We start from the raw sequence: 17724 nt of genomic DNA, 5'->3' as shown, positions 1-17724 counted from the left end.
TAAAATATGTCTGTTACCTATTACAAAATGATTTTAATCAGTAGAAAGTATTAAATGGACACGTATCAGACCTAATTAACCTGATTTTATTAGGTACTTTGTTAACCCACGAACATTTAATATAGCACTACTGCTTAAATAATCATCTTTAATCTTTGTCATTCCAAAACGTTTTTTTTTAACGGATAGATTACCTCTGAAGGCGTAAATATTAAAAATGAACTTAGTTACAAGTGTCAGGGATATTGGGAGATAACGCGAGGATGAGCGCCGCAGTAAGCAGATTACACTGTTTTCATCCTATTAGTCTGTATTTATCTGTGGTCGGTTTGGGTCTGATATTGATAGTTTTTAACACGGCTCGGCTGGAGCGGAATTTCCTCTGCTGATAAGCTTGAATGACAGCTTTATGTTCTACTGATAATATAAAATACCCCGTAATTCTACGTATACGAGGGTGACTAATTTAAAAATATGATGTGATTATTACCCATTTATCATGAAAGTTTAATTATAAACATATGCTTGAAATTCGTAAGCTATTTAGGTACGTACCCATATTGTACACTGCAAAATAATGTTAGTTTACAGCTGGTAGGCCCCGAATTGATTTTTATCAGTTGAAACTTTCTATATTTGACCGCATTCACTGCCCTAATTACAACAACTTCTTTGTTATTAAAAAGTTCGTTACATCGAACAATGCCATGCACCTCATATGCGGGTGATTCTGCAATCGATCGATCTCGTATCGGTGTATTATCGATGAGGATGGGGGCGCCACAATGCGGTTGTGTGCCGCTCCCGTGAGATTTCATCGCTCAGGGAAGGTAGCAATTTAACCTTATTATACGCGAACCTACACGCTCTATTGTAACGGTTTTCAAACTGCCACAGGCGTACTATATTTGGAGCAAACTGCCGGTATCGGCTTGTAACATCGTCTTTTTATTGATATGATTTATGTACCGTATTTTAGTACATATCGATACAAGTTATGATATTAAATCTTTGTTAATCTCTGTTACTTACCTGTTTGCTTAGACAAAACCATTTGTTTAACTTGTAAACTGTAATTAAGTTTACCTGTGTACGGTTATTTCACAGTTTATGATGAGAGCCGAACAGAAACATCTGGCCGTGCTGTTGAGTTCGATACCTGATGTTTACTTTAAACCGTGAGAACTAATCAAACGAATGTTTCTCCTCAAGGAGAGGTAAAATATTTTACAATGTATAAGAATCATCTACTTGTTTATAAATTTATAACAATGGTTCAAAGTATATTAATAAATTTTAGGCACAGAACCTACAGAAATGGAAGACGTATATACTCGTAAGTACTACGTAGATATATGCTTGGTAAAATAGATATATGTATTAATGTACCTACTTAATAAATTAGTTTTACGATTGGGTAGGTAGATACATATAAAATCGTTGAGCGATTATAATAATAGATGTTATTCTTCAGAGAAACAGCATCTACCAAATTATAAAAAAATCACCTATTAGATTATCAAAATACAACGTAGGTGACTATTCAAATATGGGATGTATCGCCACAAGAAGCCGTCAAGTAACAAATGAAGGGCACTTAAAATAACAGGTTGTGAGACCACACGGGCCGTGTCGCCACGTGGCGCCCCGTGTGAGCCCCCTGTTACGTCATCACGTGGCTTCACATGCTGCTCTCTACACAATCTATAATAGAATACCTTATGTTCAACTCGTTCAAAGATCGAAATGCAAACGTCAGTAAAGGAGAGTCCAAAGATTACCTACATACTTCGTCTTTGGCCAGGTGTGCCACATCGAGCTTATCATGAAAAACTTGACGTAACTTTATGTGGGCCATAAAAAATAAACAACTCACAATACACCAAGAAGAGCATTATCTTTAAAAACAATAGGATTATAAACAATACCTTTACAACATGAGTTTAAATATTCGCGTGACAATATCGCTTTGTGTTGGACAACATGTGCGGCGCACACGGCGACGGTGGAGTCTTTAGTCCATTAAAGGTTACATTTTTCTTACACAAATATTAATTATACAGGGGACGATGCAAAAGAGACTTTATGACACAAGAAACACTGTGCTTTGTGTGAGAGTGACAACGGTCGGTTTATGATGGTAGTATAGTCTTACCGCCACTCTATAGCGCGCATTGTCTATGGATTTACAATGGGAATGATCGCAACACGTGGCAGGATGGGCTGAGCTCGGTGTCGAGACAAACATTTCCAATTATACCTACCTACGATAAAAAAAAACTGAATTGTTTCCATCTTTTGACCGGTTTTAAATTTAGAGTCTAAATTTTAGACACTATAGTAGACCCTGCTCTGCTCCATTATGATTTACTTAACCTACACATGAAAACTAGCTAATCCTATCACCACGTTGCAAACGTTTTAGTTCGGCTCTGTTGACCTGAACACCACACCCACAGGGGTAAGAAGAATTAGCGCCAAAATAATGTGTTATTCCGCACTTTAAAATGATAATTTAGATTTTAAATGTTCGGTTTACCTGCGATGCTATTTCACCCGCTAAATCGAGCAAATCATTTCCGAGCATCGTAATTTTTCGTATACCGATATTAACTTTCTATGCTCTTATAAATGTTATACATTGCTTTTAACGCAATGCACAAAATATATTTATTATTCGAAGAGCCGATCTCAATGAAAGCTACGACTGAAACTTGCGTTGCAACCGGTAGCGACATCTAGCGTTCGAAAGCAAAACTAAAAATAACGATAAAAACTGTTCAGCGGCGACCATTCATAAATAACAATACGAGCAAGAATGAGATTAATAACAAAATTATGTTTGTTTTGAAGTACTCAATTCTTTTACGAAAAAAGCATTATACTCTAGAAATTTTGTACACGGGTATGTCTTTGAAGCTTTTGACTTTACGAAATCAGGTAGATTCGCGTATCTACCTTTAATAAGACTTGGTGTTCTGTAATGTAAATAATATTCAGAGATCACATCGGCAAGGTGTTAAATAAAATTATAATATCGACGGTGTATCGTTATTTAGAGGCGGTGGTGAGACACCGTTCTAGCGCTACTAATTAAGTATAGGTGGGGGCAGTGCGGGCGACGTGGGGCGCGGGGCGCGGGGCGGGCGGCGGCGGCGGGGCGGGCCCGGGGGCGGCGCTGCCTCACTCCGCCGCGGGCCGCCACGTCGACCGCACGCAGCGCGGGCCATGGTCGCGCGAACCGATGAGAGCATGTTCGGGTGCTACGGTGACAGCTACTCGTACCGCCTGTGGAGCCTGGCCAACGTGTGGGGCGCTTGCCGATGTGAGTAACGCGGCCCTGCCCCGTGCGACCTCGGACCTGGACTCTCGTGAGGAATCTCGTGTGTAGTACGACGTAGATGCGATCTCGCGGTGCCTCGCGAAGTGCGTGCGACAGCGCGGTCAGTGCCAGTACTCGGTGTGCGTAGCCGACGAGGCGACTAGCTCGATGAAAGTGCACAGCTCGCTTATGGGAGTGAGTTGGTACAATAGCTTGGCGGCCGGTTGGCTCCCGGACATGCGGAGCAAGCAGGTCCCCATCTCCACCACCTCCGCCAGGCGGCATGCGGCCGAGAGTAAGCTTCCTTTCTTTTTGTTTTTGTTTGCCTCATTTATTTATTGTTTATATTTCTTTATCTGTGCTCTGCTCTACCTTCACTTTTACTCTTATATTATTTACAAAATCATTAACATTTACAACATCACTAACATTGACAACATCAACACAGTCTTAGATTTTTGAATCCATATACATTAATATAATTCAAGAAAAAACACCAGTGATTTTTGTTATGTTTGCTGCTAACTTAGATATTTTTTCTCAAAATTTATATCACAAATGTTTTCTGCCCGTGACAAGTTTGTAACAAAAACAGGTGTAAACGATATCACGTTGGCCGCATTATAAATAAAACTCGATCACGTCTTCATTAGAAATAACCTGCGTGTCCTAATCTCCCCTCGGTCCCTCGGGACATAATTCATCCACTTGAGAATCGGGAACAGGTACACACAGACTTAAAAGAAAGTTTCGTTTGCTGAGGGGAGCTCACTCACTTTCACTGTCTTAAAACGTAAATGATTATGTTGTTTTAATTCATTTGCTTTTTTTCTTCCTAACTTTTATTTTATTCTCTTCTTTGACTGCCGCCTGTCTGGAGTGGATTTAAATAATAGGGACTCGGTGCGGAAAAATACGTTTGTGTTGCGTTTTGTATTGTACAGAAAACGTCATGTTATTAAATAGTAAATTCACGTATAACTCCGGTATTCAATCGAATTCTAAGCATATAACGTTAGATATATTTTTATTTAGCCAACGGTAAAACATAAATTTATGTAAAACATAGGTATAAACTTTTAACTTCTACCAAATACATAATTGTAAAAAAATAATATATCCATAACTAACAAGAAACAAAGTTTCGTAATAAAGATAAAACTAAATCTTATGAAGATAAATGATGCAAATAGAAGAGTATTTTTTGTCCCGTATGAATTCTTGTGAATGAATGTTTATAATCTAATTGAAATAAATTACTAATTTTTTGAATTTTTTCTTGATAGCTAAAATAATATGTCTGTAAGAAATGGAAAACAAAAGGTGTAACCAAATAACATAGAAATACGTAAATTTTAATTTATCCTATATCTACCCATATTTTCATCGAAGTGTACATCTTTCCAAGATCAATCAAAATGTAAATTCGGGGACACAAGGAAAAAACTTCCTGTAATTACCGTGAAATAATCAGTGGCAAGGTGATTAACAGCAATAACATAATGAGTAGCTAAGTGTAAACAAACAGTTCCCAGTATCGATAGCTTACAAACACCGCTAATTACTTGTTTGGCTTTGACAAAATTAACGGCTGTGGAGCAATCGGCAAACTTGCTGGCTTGTTAACTGCTGATCGCTGCCACCTCGCGCAGAGAGAGATGATTACAGAGAGACGGTGACTCAATTATGTGATTCACGAAAGCCCTCTTTGTGTCTATGTTTTTGTTCGACATCCATGTAGGGAATGTTGAGTAATTAATTTGAATCTATATGATTGTTAAGTTTTGAACCTGATTTATTTTATGAGGTCTGGTTGGGGTGCATAGTGATTGCTCATTATTTACGATGATGAAATGTATACAGGGTAATATTAGGGCTAAAATTTATAATAGTACCTAACGACACCGGCCATAAAATAAGTGGTTGGAAAATTTTACCTCTTCCTACCACACGTTTATGTTTGTTTTAATGTATGATGCTGAATATGGTAGAGTGAATTAAGTAGTCATAAATATTATTTACAATATAATAATGTCTAAACGTTTAGGGACAGTAGCAAAAATATAATGCTATTAACAAATATAGTATAGTATAAATAAATAATATTAATGTCATTTATAGACCAATTAATTTAATAAGGAGCTACGTAGTTGTATACATAACATTACAATCCGTAACTACTATAAATAGATTATCCGCGGGCTTGTCGCAACTCTACCTATTCCACGAATCCCATAGAGGTAGAGGTAAATATTTATTCTTTACATAATAAATAATAACTACAGTGACCGCAACGCGACTATCAATTTGCTATAAAACATTTCGATGCGAATTAATACAGTTGAGAATCTGAGACGATACAACATGGTGTCTGGCAGGCGGAGTTTTTTTGTTTAGCGGTCGGTCCCCCCCTGCCCCCGCTGCCCGCGACACAGGTGCGACCAATCATCGGGCGCTGCGATCAACAACCGCTCAACTCCGTAGCATTCTTATCTGTGGAGTAGTGTCCGTGTGTGGGTGTGTGATAATTGTCGTTGTTCGTAGCGCAATAGGAAGCGCGGGGTGTGTGCGTGCTATCAGCGGTTAACGGACGCACTCTGGCCGCGCACAGATTCTCCGCTCACTCGATAACGCGGTGCGTAGGTGTCGCCATCCGCTTCACCTACAACCACCAATACGGAGGAAATGTCGTGTAGGTCGTACTTATATTTAAATATGCATTTCTGCACTGTAACAAAAAATTTATTGCAATTTAGACAAAGGTTTCTACTTTCCGTAATTATAAACATTTTCATGGGTAGAAATCAATAATATTTTAACGACAAACGTTGCTTTTAAGACCAATGTCTTGTACTTTTATTTTTATACTCGTCATTGTCATAGTTTTTTTTTAATTAGGATTTAAATATTTTTAAATTTTAAATTGAATTTGTTCAAAATCTTAATTTTCATATAAAGTATATAAACAATACCTTCAAGAAGTTTTCCATTTGGTATAATTGCAATGACAACATTAAATAAAGCTTAACCTTAAATCGTGCAAGTAGCGCCATCTTGTGTCGAGTAGTGAAACTAATGACAGAACGTTGATGTATTTTTTGTCAAAGATTGTTTAAATTGTTTTGCTACATTGAATTATGCGTTAGAATACTATTGTGTAATTACCAAACATTAAGTGGGTAAATATTATTACCTTAAAAGTCTGAATTGGAATTACCAAAATTATCATATTTGTTCTTATGGATGGCCGAGTGGTATTATCAGTGTATCTGACGTGAATCAACGTAACGTATTTCATATTATTAAACTAAAAATATTTCTACATATACCAAAAGTGTATTTAAAAGAATTATCCGTAATATTGTACTTACACTACGTATTTACCTAAGTATAATGAACAAGGCTAGGTGTACATAATCACACGTGTAGGTACAGCGTGTATGAAAGCGTGCGCACGTCGGCGGCACATAGCCGGCCCGGTCGTACTAATTAATACGTCGCGGCGTTGTTTTGCTCTTTATTATATTTGATTTACGGCGCGCGGCCGCCGACGGCGCTTTTAAAAACGATATTACGCGGGAAAACGAGCCGTATTACCGAAATAACCGGCACCAAATTGAATTGTTACCGCCATGTTTGTTTTTATAAAACGCGCGAACCGTAAAGGTGTCCACGATAATTTTAATCGCCAACAATGTGCTCCCGGGTTAATTGTTTCATTTCGAATCGGGGTTAAATGTATGTAATAGCTACATGTAGCACGCGGATGATCCGGCTTTTATTGCGTTTCCGTGACCATTTGTAATAATTTATATCCACTTGTGCAACGTGGATATCGGAAGGGTTATACCGAATACTGTAACTGTAACCAATTGCCTTATGAATATAATGGCAGCCGTGATATCGTTAACACTCTTTATTAAACAATGTAAACCAAAAAACTTGGTGTTGAAAATTTCCATCAAGACTAACGGTATTTTTTAATTCCAGTCCGTCCTCTGGCGGGTGCGGGCGGCGGCGAGGGCAAGCCGGCGGAAGAGGAGGAGGAGCGCGGCGGCTCCCCGCTGGGCCCCGGCGGACCCTACGCCTGCAGCCAGTGCCGCGGCGCCTACCCCTCGCGCGAGCAGCTCGAGCGACACGAGACGCTGCACTCCCCCAACACTCAGGTGGATACCGACAAATATGTCAGTGCAGTCAATATACTCCTCCCTTACACGAGCTCGACCGCTTTCAACAGCGCTTTTTGCACCAACGCTCGTGGGTCACAGCGGCCCAATATCTGAACTGCTCTCCCTCGCTATGTAATTTAAATAAGTTTCAGACCAGATAGAGAATCTAATGTGCAGTTTCCTTGTCCACAGACATGCAAGATCTGCCACAAGAGCTTCGCCAACGTGTACCGACTGCAGCGGCACATGATTAGCCACGACGAGAGCGCCCTGCTGAGGAAATTCAAATGCAACGATTGTGATAAAGCTTTTAAATTTAAACATCACTTGAAGGAGCACCTGCGAATACACAGCGGTGAGAAGCCGTTTGAATGTGCCAACTGCGGAAAGAAGTTTTCCCACTCTGGATCTTATTCCAGTCATATGACGTCCAAGAAGTGTTTGGTGATGAATTTAAAGATGGGCCGCATCAAGCCTAATAATCCGGCGCTGAACCCTGATCGAAGCCCGTCAAGAAAACGACCGAGCAATATGATGGCGTCGCAACTAAATAATAACATTGCTCCTAACGGAAATTCTTTCCTTCCTATTTTACCAAAATACAATGAGACGGCTGCATTTTTCGCATCCATGGCCTCCCAGGAGAACAACTTCCACCGGCCGGCGCTGGGCCAGCCCGGCCTGCACCCGTTCTACATGCCGCCCGGCATGCCGCTGAGTCCTTCAAGCGGAATCACTCCTTACAGTTTCCCGGCTTCTCTTACTCAGTTTTTTGAGCAGTTGGCGTCCAGTCAATATCCTCAAAGGGAAATAAAACATTCGATAAGTCCTAAATTATCAAGCCCGAGTCCACATGACCCCGAGGACTTAATCGAGGAAGTTACTGAGGAAGATGATAAAAGATCAGAAGGAAGTGCCGAATTAGTAATGGATATTGAGGATGATGAAGCTGCCTCAATTAAAAAAGAACAAGATGAAAATGGGAGTGATCTTAGATTACCCGTTCCAAATTTTGATTCCGTCCCTCTGAATAACAATGAATCTAAACCAGAAGTCGACCAGACCGGTTTTAAGACCATACTAGAATCTGTTAGCGCATCCGTGACCAAACATTTTCTAAGGGCGAATATGCAAAATATGTCTCCAGTAAGTGGAAATATTTGTCCGAGCAGAGAATCTCCGCCCGCACCACCACTCGCGATCAAACAGGAACCGGAAGACGCTTTCTGTTGTACGAAATGTAACACTTCGTTCAATAATAAAAGTGATTTATTAGAACATGAAAAAGTCCTTTGTGGAAACCTTTTTAGAAAACACGAAGGATTGGCAGCTCAAGTTGCTGAGACGGTGGCTTTAAATAGATTAGAAGCGGAAATGAGAGCTTCCATTCAAAGCGGAGTAAGTGCTAGTGAGGACGAAGACTTCAGCAAAGAAGATCGCGATGATAAAGCATCTATCCATGACACCGATAGAAAAATAAGAGTTCGTACCGCTATCAGCGAGGAGCAACAAACAATTCTAAAAGAGCACTATTCCATCAACCCAAGACCAAATCGGGATGAATTTAAAAGAATCGCTCAGCAGCTAGGTCTAGACAATAGAGTAGTTCAAGTGTGGTTCCAGAATAATCGGGCAAGAGTACGGCGCATGACGCAGACTTTAACAGTATCTGACCAACCGCTGGACCTCTCCACGAAGAAGTCGAGCCAGTCGGTGACGTCGAGTCCGTCGCCGTCGCCGCCCTGCAGCGTGTCCATTACACATTCCGACTCTGAGGAGGCCGTTAATCTTAGCCAGAAGTCTTCACGAAGTACGACGCCTCATCGCAACAACTTCTTGACTACGTATCCACATTCCAATTGCTCCTCGTCCTCCTACACAGACTTCCGGCAGTCACCCTCTCCTGGAGAACTTGGTGGACAAAAGCGCATGTTGAATCATAAACTAAATCCAATCATGCCGATGGAGAAATTGCTCCAGTACAACGACATAGTCAATGCTCGATCGCCGATTCTGAATATGCATTTGTCAGCCGACATGAAGCGGCAGAGTTCTAGTCCTCTGTACGACAGACAGCCGTGGTCGGACGACATGCACGGTCCTAACGACTACGACGACGACGGGTCAGTACTTAAGAAAATCAAGCTGAAGCAGGAATACAAGGAGGGGGAGGGCCAGTTCGTGTGCGACCAATGCGACAAGACCTTTGTGAAGCAGAGCTCGCTCGCTAGACACAAATACGAGCACTCAGGTCAGTTACTCTACATACATCCAGTTATTTTATTTCATTCTACTATTCTATTATACTTTTACGTTACTCTGTACTGTTACATTCATCCAGTTATTCATTGAAGTGGTGATGAATCCTTGTGTTAATGAATATTTTTCTTTCACAGGTCAAAGACCCTACAAGTGCGTGGAGTGCCCGAAGGCGTTCAAGCACAAGCACCACCTCACGGAGCACAAGCGCCTGCACACCGGCGAGAAGCCCTTCCAGTGCTGCAAGTGCCTCAAGAAGTTCTCCCACTCCGGCTCCTACAGCCAGCACATGAACCATCGCTTCGCCATCTGCAAGCCCTACAGGGACTAGGCCCAGGCCTGTCCCACTCGAGGCGAGTACAAGCTCTACACGGACGCCGTATTTACCAAGCGTTGTTTGACAACTGATTCAGCTGAGTTATAAATGTCTTGTCTTGATCTATACTAAAGTATTGAACGCCCGGTATTTTCGTTTCGAACTATTAAAATTAGGATCGTTGCTAATTTGCTCAACCAGTACTTTTTATACAGTAGGATATTGTAATTAAATTCATCGTGCCAAATATACATCGACTAGTGCCAAAAAGCTAAATATTATTGAGATTAAGTTATTGTTATTTATGCATAAAATAAAATGATTTATTTACGACTACCAAAGGATATACCAAAGGCCGGTACCTGTAGCCAATACTCAACTTATTTTTATATAATATAGATTATTAATTTCTTGTTTGTCATCTGATTTATTATGAAGAGTATGAAAGTTTAGATAAAACGTAAAATGATATGCTTTTGCAACAGACAATGCAATACAAGCAGGGGGTCTAGATGACATAGAGGGGATACACTAGATGTTTAAGATCCTATTGTGATGACAATATTGTAGATTCATAAATTAATCCTTTTATTAAATTTCTTTGCCTACAATGCATGGCTTGCACCAGAACAGTTAATCAAATTTAAATCTATTCCTCTCTTGCTTTGACATTATACTGTCAAAGAAAGAAAGCAATAGATTTAAATATGTTTGAATAATTGGTGCAAGTCACCCTATGAATATAGCAAGCATGAGGCTTTGGTCCACGGACAAATGCGTATTGACATATAAGTAACTGTTACTTAAATATCTATTAATCAGTATTGCATCTAAAGGCGATGTTTCTCTTACCATCATTCAAATAATTACTACCTATTCAATGTTACGAATAATGCAAATTATAAGCTTGTGCGTAAATGTTAAGTATTTAGATAGAAACAATCTAAATTAAGTTTAATTAAAGCATTCCATAATTTCTCCTATGGGATCTCTGCTGTGTTTAAAATTCTTTCAAATAGTCCAAAGTCTATAGTTATTAGTAAGCTGTAAATAATTATGTAAAAATATTTTAAGGATTTATTTGTAAATAATATGATAGCTTGGTAATGTTAACGAGTGTGAGTCGGGTGCGGGCGCCGCGACGCTCCGGTCCCAGCAGTCACGCCGTGGGACCACGTGTGTGACCGCGGGCACCGGGGGCGGCGGCACTGCTTCCTTCCGGACACAATCAACATGGTGACAATAATGAAAATGCTGCTTAAGAAATTCAATAGGTGTAACTATGTACTTCAAATAAAAATACCCATAATAACGATACAAATTTAGAAAAAATAAGAACCCTATTTAAAAACTACTCAATTTACAGGCCTGCTCATACAAATACTGCTATAAGAAATTATCTGTACTTAATATTTTGTAGCCAACTTCTGTAACCATAATTTTGTAATGAATATTTTCAAATTCAATATCCCTAATCATTATTTAAATTATTTTCTATAGCAAAAACTTTCCAGTATGTAAGAACAAAGTTCCTATGAAATATTACATTTTAAGATACACCTACCTACAGTTTATTTTGAACCTACAGTTATTATAATTATAATGTAAGTAGGAAATTACCAATTCATAAAGGTTTCTAAGCAACGAATATTAGTAAATAATCCAACCTATTTAATATTTCCATCTTATAATCTTGCAAAAATATTTTGCAACCCAGTATTGTAACTCTATAAGTTATTAATATTATAGAGCATATTTCGCTATATTCCGGCTTCGAAACGTAATTTAAACAGTATTCTACAAATTATATTGTATTCTAATGTTTCTGAAAACAAAATTTTCATACAAAATCACATAATAAAATATTATATGAGTGAGTATACATATAATCAAGATTAAAATGATGTAAGTAAGTGATCTTCCTATTATTCTCTTCACTTGTGTTATCAAGTTATTGAACCTACAAGATTGCAAAATGTACTTAGTTTTTAGGTTCCTATAACTAAATGTTAACATTTTAATTTACCTACTTACATCATGGTTGTTCTAAAAAAAATCATTGATAAATTTACACAGCTACTTGTGTTTAAAGTAAATCATCATTATATGGGAATATTTTTCTAAATAATAATTTCCATTCAATAAGCGAGAATAATAGGATTTATTGTCTGTAGTACCTAAATGTTTAGATATAAGATTATGAGTAATTTCCAAATGAATTGATCATCTGGTGGGCTAGGTAAACCAAAGATTAGTTAGTTTTAACAACATGATGAGGACATTGTACAATATAAACTCCCATCTAAGCTTTTAGAATAAGTTCAAAGTTATTATAATTTCTGTGCCAAATTTATGAAAGCAAAATTTTACTATTAAGTCTAATGTGATTTGGCAGTATGTACTATGGCAAAGTTTAGTTACTAGTGCAATATAAATATTGCAGAGAATAGGTATTTCTTCCCTTTAGGTATGTTTAATTTTATGTATTAATAAACGCCAATGTGAATTCCTATTGCCATATTTACTTTGTTGTAGGGTGTAAGTATTTTGTACGTGAGATTGATGCCAATGATGTCACTTGTTAACATAAGTACATTACTCTAGTTTGTTAAACTTACGTATAGATTAACATGTGTTAAAATATTACCTATATTATATAAATTATAGCTATTCATTTCACTTGATTACATAATGTATATTGAATTTATGAATATTAAAAATATATTATATATATTGAGGATTCATTTGAGTTGTTTTATTAAGTGCCCATGCCTGCAGTGTGTATTGTAATTACTTATTAAATATTGACATTGAATATCTATTAAGTACATTGCCAAAAAGCCATGTAAGTAATAACTAAGTAAAAAAGCTCCACAATATTATGCACATGTCACTATTTTACTATGTCTACAACAAGGATCTCATACTATCTAAATTTTAATAGGAACTTATATAAGAAGGCAAATACCTCACATACTTATCTAATTACAATGACCTCTTCACTTAGATTGCACTACCAAGTAAAAATGCATAAGCAAAATTAAATCTTCAAAGATATTCATAAGTAGTTAGGTGTGACATATTTTTTATATACTTAACTAGATTTGATAGAAAAGTCTCTATCTGCAGTCTAGTGGGCAATCTTGAACATCAAGCATTGTGGCAACCTTTATGTAAAACAAGTAAAGTGCCTACCCAACTAAACACACAAAACTAGGTAGACTTTTGCCTAAGAAAATTTACAATATACTTACCCCCATTTTTGTAGAACCAAATAAATCTTATAAGAGGGTTTGTTTCATTTTGTGAATAAGTACATTGCAATTTGAATTTTTGACTTTTTTACTCATTAAGTATACAACATACAGGTATGTACTTATGCCTAGTGTGAGTAGTGGGTAGTATGTGAGACTTCTTATATTATAACTAATTACCTGTTTGCCGGTTCGCCCTGCCAATGCCAGTAGGTAGCAAGTAACTGATGAAGAAATTGGTAAGTACTTACATGCACAATCAGCTATGACGGACACAAATCGAAGTAATAATTAAATGTATAATGGGTAACTAGAGTTGCAATGTATTTAAATTATTGAAAATGATATGAAAACCATTTCAAAAAACTTTGTTATAAACTTTGGAATTTCTGGCGCGCGCGTTTCAATTTTAAAGCTGACACAAACTGTCAATGTCAATGTTGCACACAGACCAACAAATTTCAATGGGCCGCACTGACGTTGCCTCTGTGCTCTGTGCAGGCATAATATAGTCAAACCATTTTAAATGTGCACAAATTCTTAACCGTAACACTGAAAAATATTTTTGTTACAACACTCGGCATTGTTTTATATTTACTTATATACCTATAAGGTTTCGTAGCGTAGAGGGTAAAGTGTCGGATCTCATTCGGAGAGACCGTGGCATTAAAATCCTAATAAGAAATTCCACATAAATACCCTTACGGTGAATAAAAATATCGTGAGGGAACCTATACATCTACAAGTACATTCTATATACGTATTATATTTATTATGTAGTAATGTACCTTAAGTAAACTCATTAAAAAACGGCGATACGGCTCGTGACCTATCACGTCAGTAGATAATAATATATGTACAGCGAAAAGCACTTGCGAGTCACCTCTGAGTACCTCTTTGGAGATTGCAGTCGTGAGAATTATAATGCATGTAAATAAATTAGGGACTTACCTTCAGTTGTTTCCAGCGATGCGTCTGGCGAAAGTTAATAAATCGTTTTTAAGGTAGGTACTGTATTAGATTTTATAATTAGCTTCCAATAGAAGTTACTCAAATGCCAGAGAATAAGTTTAAGTGTTACATTAAAGAGAAACTCTGTAAAAAAGCTTATTATAAAATTTATGATTACTTAGAGGACGTTAATGCATGGCTGTGATAAGTACTTAGCTCTGCTCATATTATTATAATAATTATTATTTAGCTTATAAGTATTGTATACCAACTAGTTTTAAGTCTTTTTTTGAAAAGATGGCTCAGGAGTTTCTTGCCTCCGTTCTTCTCCTTATACAGAAAGAGCCCCCCCTTATTCGAAAGGAGAGTAGTTAGTTTGTAAAAATTGACGTTCATCAGAAAATTTTATATTGTTACGATGAATAAAAATATTTGACTTTGACTTTGTTATCTAGGCTGGTACGACGACGGCACGTGTAGTGGTGGAAGTAGCGTGAGGGTCTCTGCGCTGCGACGAAAGATCCGACAAATTCTTCTTCATCACAGAAATATGTGGTTGTTTTTCAAACTACTACATTATACACAAACAGCTGGAAGGTCTGGAAGCGATATTTGATCACAAAACCCACACACACACTTTTCTAAAGCTGCGTACACACCGGGCCAACAAACGCCCAACGAACGCCAACGGTTATCCCAACGATGGATATTTATCATACACAATACAGGGCAGATTGCAGCAACGAAGACCAACGAAACCCGTTCGTTGGCCTTCGTTGGGCCGGTCTGTACGCAGCTTAAGAACCGACATTGAATCCGATCTCAAAAGCGACCGGTCAAGCAGAAAACCGACTTACAAGTAGAATCAGCGAGCACAAAATATCTTATTTATTAATAAAAAATATTCGATGACTTGAACATTCTTTGTAAATGCAATACGTTCCGTTTCATGTATTATCAATCTTAAAAATATTTATTGATTTGACATTTGACCTTTCAAAAAACGTTCCGTTCCATAATTTAAATCGATAGTAAACAACAAAAGGTCAACAAAATTAATTATTGTTGTATTTTGTTATTCTTAGCCATAATATAACCAAACAAAGTGAAAATGAAGTTATCAACACCTAGATATACGTTCTGCTTATTTGTCCAGTTGATGTTTTTATTGTTAGATCTAATATTTAACTGTGTTAGCTTATTTCCCAGAAGTCGCGATGGATTGCTCGTACTCTTCATGTAAGTGAATAAATCTGAATTAACATCATTTACCGAGGTATAAATAGGTCACTGATACTTAAATAACGTAATTATCTTTCAGATTCCAGGACCTCTTCCTTATTTTGTCGATCACAATCATGCTGATGATGTTCTTCTCTACCTACCTATTTCAGGTAACATTTTCACTAAAGTATTCTTACTATACTACTGTTATAAACTGTAATCATGCCGAATATAAGCTTCAAGTCCTACCTTCCACATAATTATCTAAGTGTATGCAAAACCTACAAATTCAGATCAGATTTTTTGTATTAAGAGTATTGGCTGTTTATACTTTTAGTGATTTCTAGTATGAAATTGATTGACTAGTATGTTCTAATTGCTAAAATATGATAACTTTCAGGCGGGTCTAGTAGAAGTCCTCATGCGCAAGTTCCTGTGGGCTGCGGCGGTGAGCGCAGGGTATGCGGGCGCGAGTGTGGCACTGCATGCGGTGTGGCTCGCCGACAAGTGGGGCGATGCACACCACCCCTCTGGACCCACCCTCGTGCTGCTCTTTACTGTGCAACGCTGCTGTGAGTTGTTGTTATAGCTTGAGCTTTGCTGACTACTAGTAGTAGAACCATGGTCATATCATTATGATGAAGTAGTTATTCTAAGAATAATAATCTGTAACTATACATGGTTGTGATGCTGTGTAAGAAGATAGACCCCTCGCAATTTACACCCAGGAGTGCCTTACCTATCTTCATGAGCTAACAATCATACACTAGTCATGAACCTTTGATAAAAATCTCCAACACTCCCCTGTAGGCATTTCATGCATAATGGCCCAGGCATAAAGGCTAAATTCGGAAAATCAGCTGCCACAATAGATTGATAAGAAGAATTAAAGAAGTAGGTAATATATAGGCCATAGCATATCCTATTTATAAATAAATAAATAAATAGGCCATAGCATACTCCTATATTAAAAATACATTATTTTGTTTCCCAGTGTCCCCGTGGTACTACTACCTGTACAAGCGCGCGGCGATGCGCGTGAGCGACCCCCGGTTCTACGAGGACATCGACTGGATCAACCGCCAGCTGCAGACCAACTGAGCGCCGCCACCGCCGCCGATGTACAGTCAGCTGCATAAGTAGCTGTACACTTTTCACTTGTCAAACTCACAAAATGCCTATTCAAACATTGACGGTTTGTTATGTAGTCAGTTTGACAAGGTACAAAAGTGTATAGCTACTTATGCAGCTGTCCATACCTTGTAGCTTCACTAGCTAGCCATAAAACCACGGATCTGCCCAGACAGGCTGCCGTGACAGGCTTACGGTATGTTGCAAATAGGCACAGGTGTTGTACCTGACACATCTGTGCCTATTTGTAACATACACGAACAGTTTTGCCTGCCAGGTAAATACGTCAGACAGATCTATCGGGCAGATCCGTGCGTATAATATGGCTAGCTACTACCTGGAAATGGAACTACTTGTTACAACAATAAAATTACCAAATTTACAAAGCAGCTCTGCTATACCCACTCTGACCAAAGGACAAGAATATTTAATTAGAATTATAAGCATTTTGTTACATTACAAAAGTATGTACAAGACATAAGATACTTAAAGAGGCAGCTAAATTTCTTCCAGAAGTAAATAAATAAATAAATAATAATAAATAAACTAACTAAAAATTGAAGACTATGGACTAGGTATAAAAATAAGTAAGTCTGGTTATTATTAGATGTGTAAATAAATACAAAGACATCATATACATAATATGCTAGTCAATAATGATCTCACTGTAAAAAAGAAATTGCAAAATAAATAATAATATGCCAAGTATTAAAAAAATGTGTTTTCATTACTCTTTAAACTAATTAACCTAGAATAAAAATATACCTATAAAGTTTTATTACTTGAAAATTACAATAGGTACCTAATATAAGATTTACTTATTGACGTTTCACAACTGTTAACAGTCAAGCATGCAGAAGTATGATTTGAGCAGGACTTAAATTCTTTGTTTATTATTATTTAAACCATTAAGAAACTTGTACCAGTAAGGAGTTGTAAGTAACATTACAAACATCCAGACAGAAAGTAACAAAAACAATGCAATCAATTCGAATGTTTCACTGTTTTTTAGTTATGAAGGTAGATTGATTTGGGTGATGTCGGCAATAAAATATTTTTTGGAATTGTATTTTATTGATAAAAATATTATTAAATTAT

The 17724-nt window shown here is 37.5% G+C and overlaps 2 protein-coding genes across 5 annotated transcripts; both read left to right on the top strand.

Moving 5' to 3' along the window:
* The first annotated feature begins 3177 nt into the window (after positions 1-3177).
* On the top strand, positions 3178-12810 carry LOC105396188 (zinc finger protein 1). Of its 4 annotated transcripts, none has more exons than XM_038106517.2 (4): positions 3178-3325; positions 7313-7506; positions 7684-9742; positions 9888-12810. In XM_038106517.2, exons 1-4 carry the CDS (start codon positions 3229-3231, stop codon positions 10079-10081), a joined length of 2544 nt encoding a protein of 847 aa, XP_037962445.2. In that variant the 5' UTR covers positions 3178-3228; the 3' UTR covers positions 10082-12810. The 4 variants fall into 4 exon arrangements, with proteins under 4 accessions (XP_037962445.2, XP_037962442.2, XP_037962440.2 ...); XM_038106514.2 differs by having other exon boundaries at positions 3193-3617; positions 7313-7488; XM_038106512.2 differs by having other exon boundaries at positions 3193-3617; positions 7313-7488; positions 7669-9742.
* Positions 12811-15273: 2463 nt separating this feature from the next.
* On the top strand, positions 15274-17138 carry LOC119690557 (transmembrane protein 138). The gene is made up of 4 exons (XM_038106055.2): positions 15274-15510; positions 15593-15665; positions 15896-16067; positions 16490-17138. The coding sequence occupies exons 1-4, from the start codon at positions 15383-15385 to the stop codon at positions 16594-16596; spliced, it is 480 nt and encodes a 159-aa protein (XP_037961983.1). The 5' UTR covers positions 15274-15382; the 3' UTR covers positions 16597-17138.
* The last annotated feature ends 586 nt before the right edge of the window (positions 17139-17724 follow it).

This window comes from Plutella xylostella, chromosome 9 (assembly GCF_932276165.1).
Source record: "Plutella xylostella chromosome 9, ilPluXylo3.1, whole genome shotgun sequence".
Lineage (NCBI taxonomy): Eukaryota > Metazoa > Arthropoda > Insecta > Lepidoptera > Plutellidae > Plutella > Plutella xylostella.
This window is presented reverse-complemented; position numbering and strand designations above follow the sequence as displayed.

Excerpts from the sequence above, each read along its gene's own strand:
- LOC105396188 (XM_038106506.2), top strand. The coding sequence starts at position 3,491 with ATGAAAGTGCACAGCTCGCTTATGGGAGTGAGTTGGTACAATAGCTTG. Across the intron at positions 3,618-7,312 it reads CAGGCGGCATGCGGCCGAGA|TCCGTCCTCTGGCGGGTGCG; the intron begins GTAAGCTTCCTT and ends TTTTAATTCCAG. Across the intron at positions 7,507-7,683 it reads AGGTGGATACCGACAAATAT|ACATGCAAGATCTGCCACAA; the intron begins GTCAGTGCAGTC and ends CCTTGTCCACAG.
- LOC119690557 (XM_038106055.2), top strand. The coding sequence starts at position 15,383 with ATGAAGTTATCAACACCTAGATATACGTTCTGCTTATTTGTCCAGTTG. Across the intron at positions 15,511-15,592 it reads GGATTGCTCGTACTCTTCAT|ATTCCAGGACCTCTTCCTTA; the intron begins GTAAGTGAATAA and ends ATTATCTTTCAG. Across the intron at positions 15,666-15,895 it reads TCTCTACCTACCTATTTCAG|GCGGGTCTAGTAGAAGTCCT; the intron begins GTAACATTTTCA and ends GATAACTTTCAG.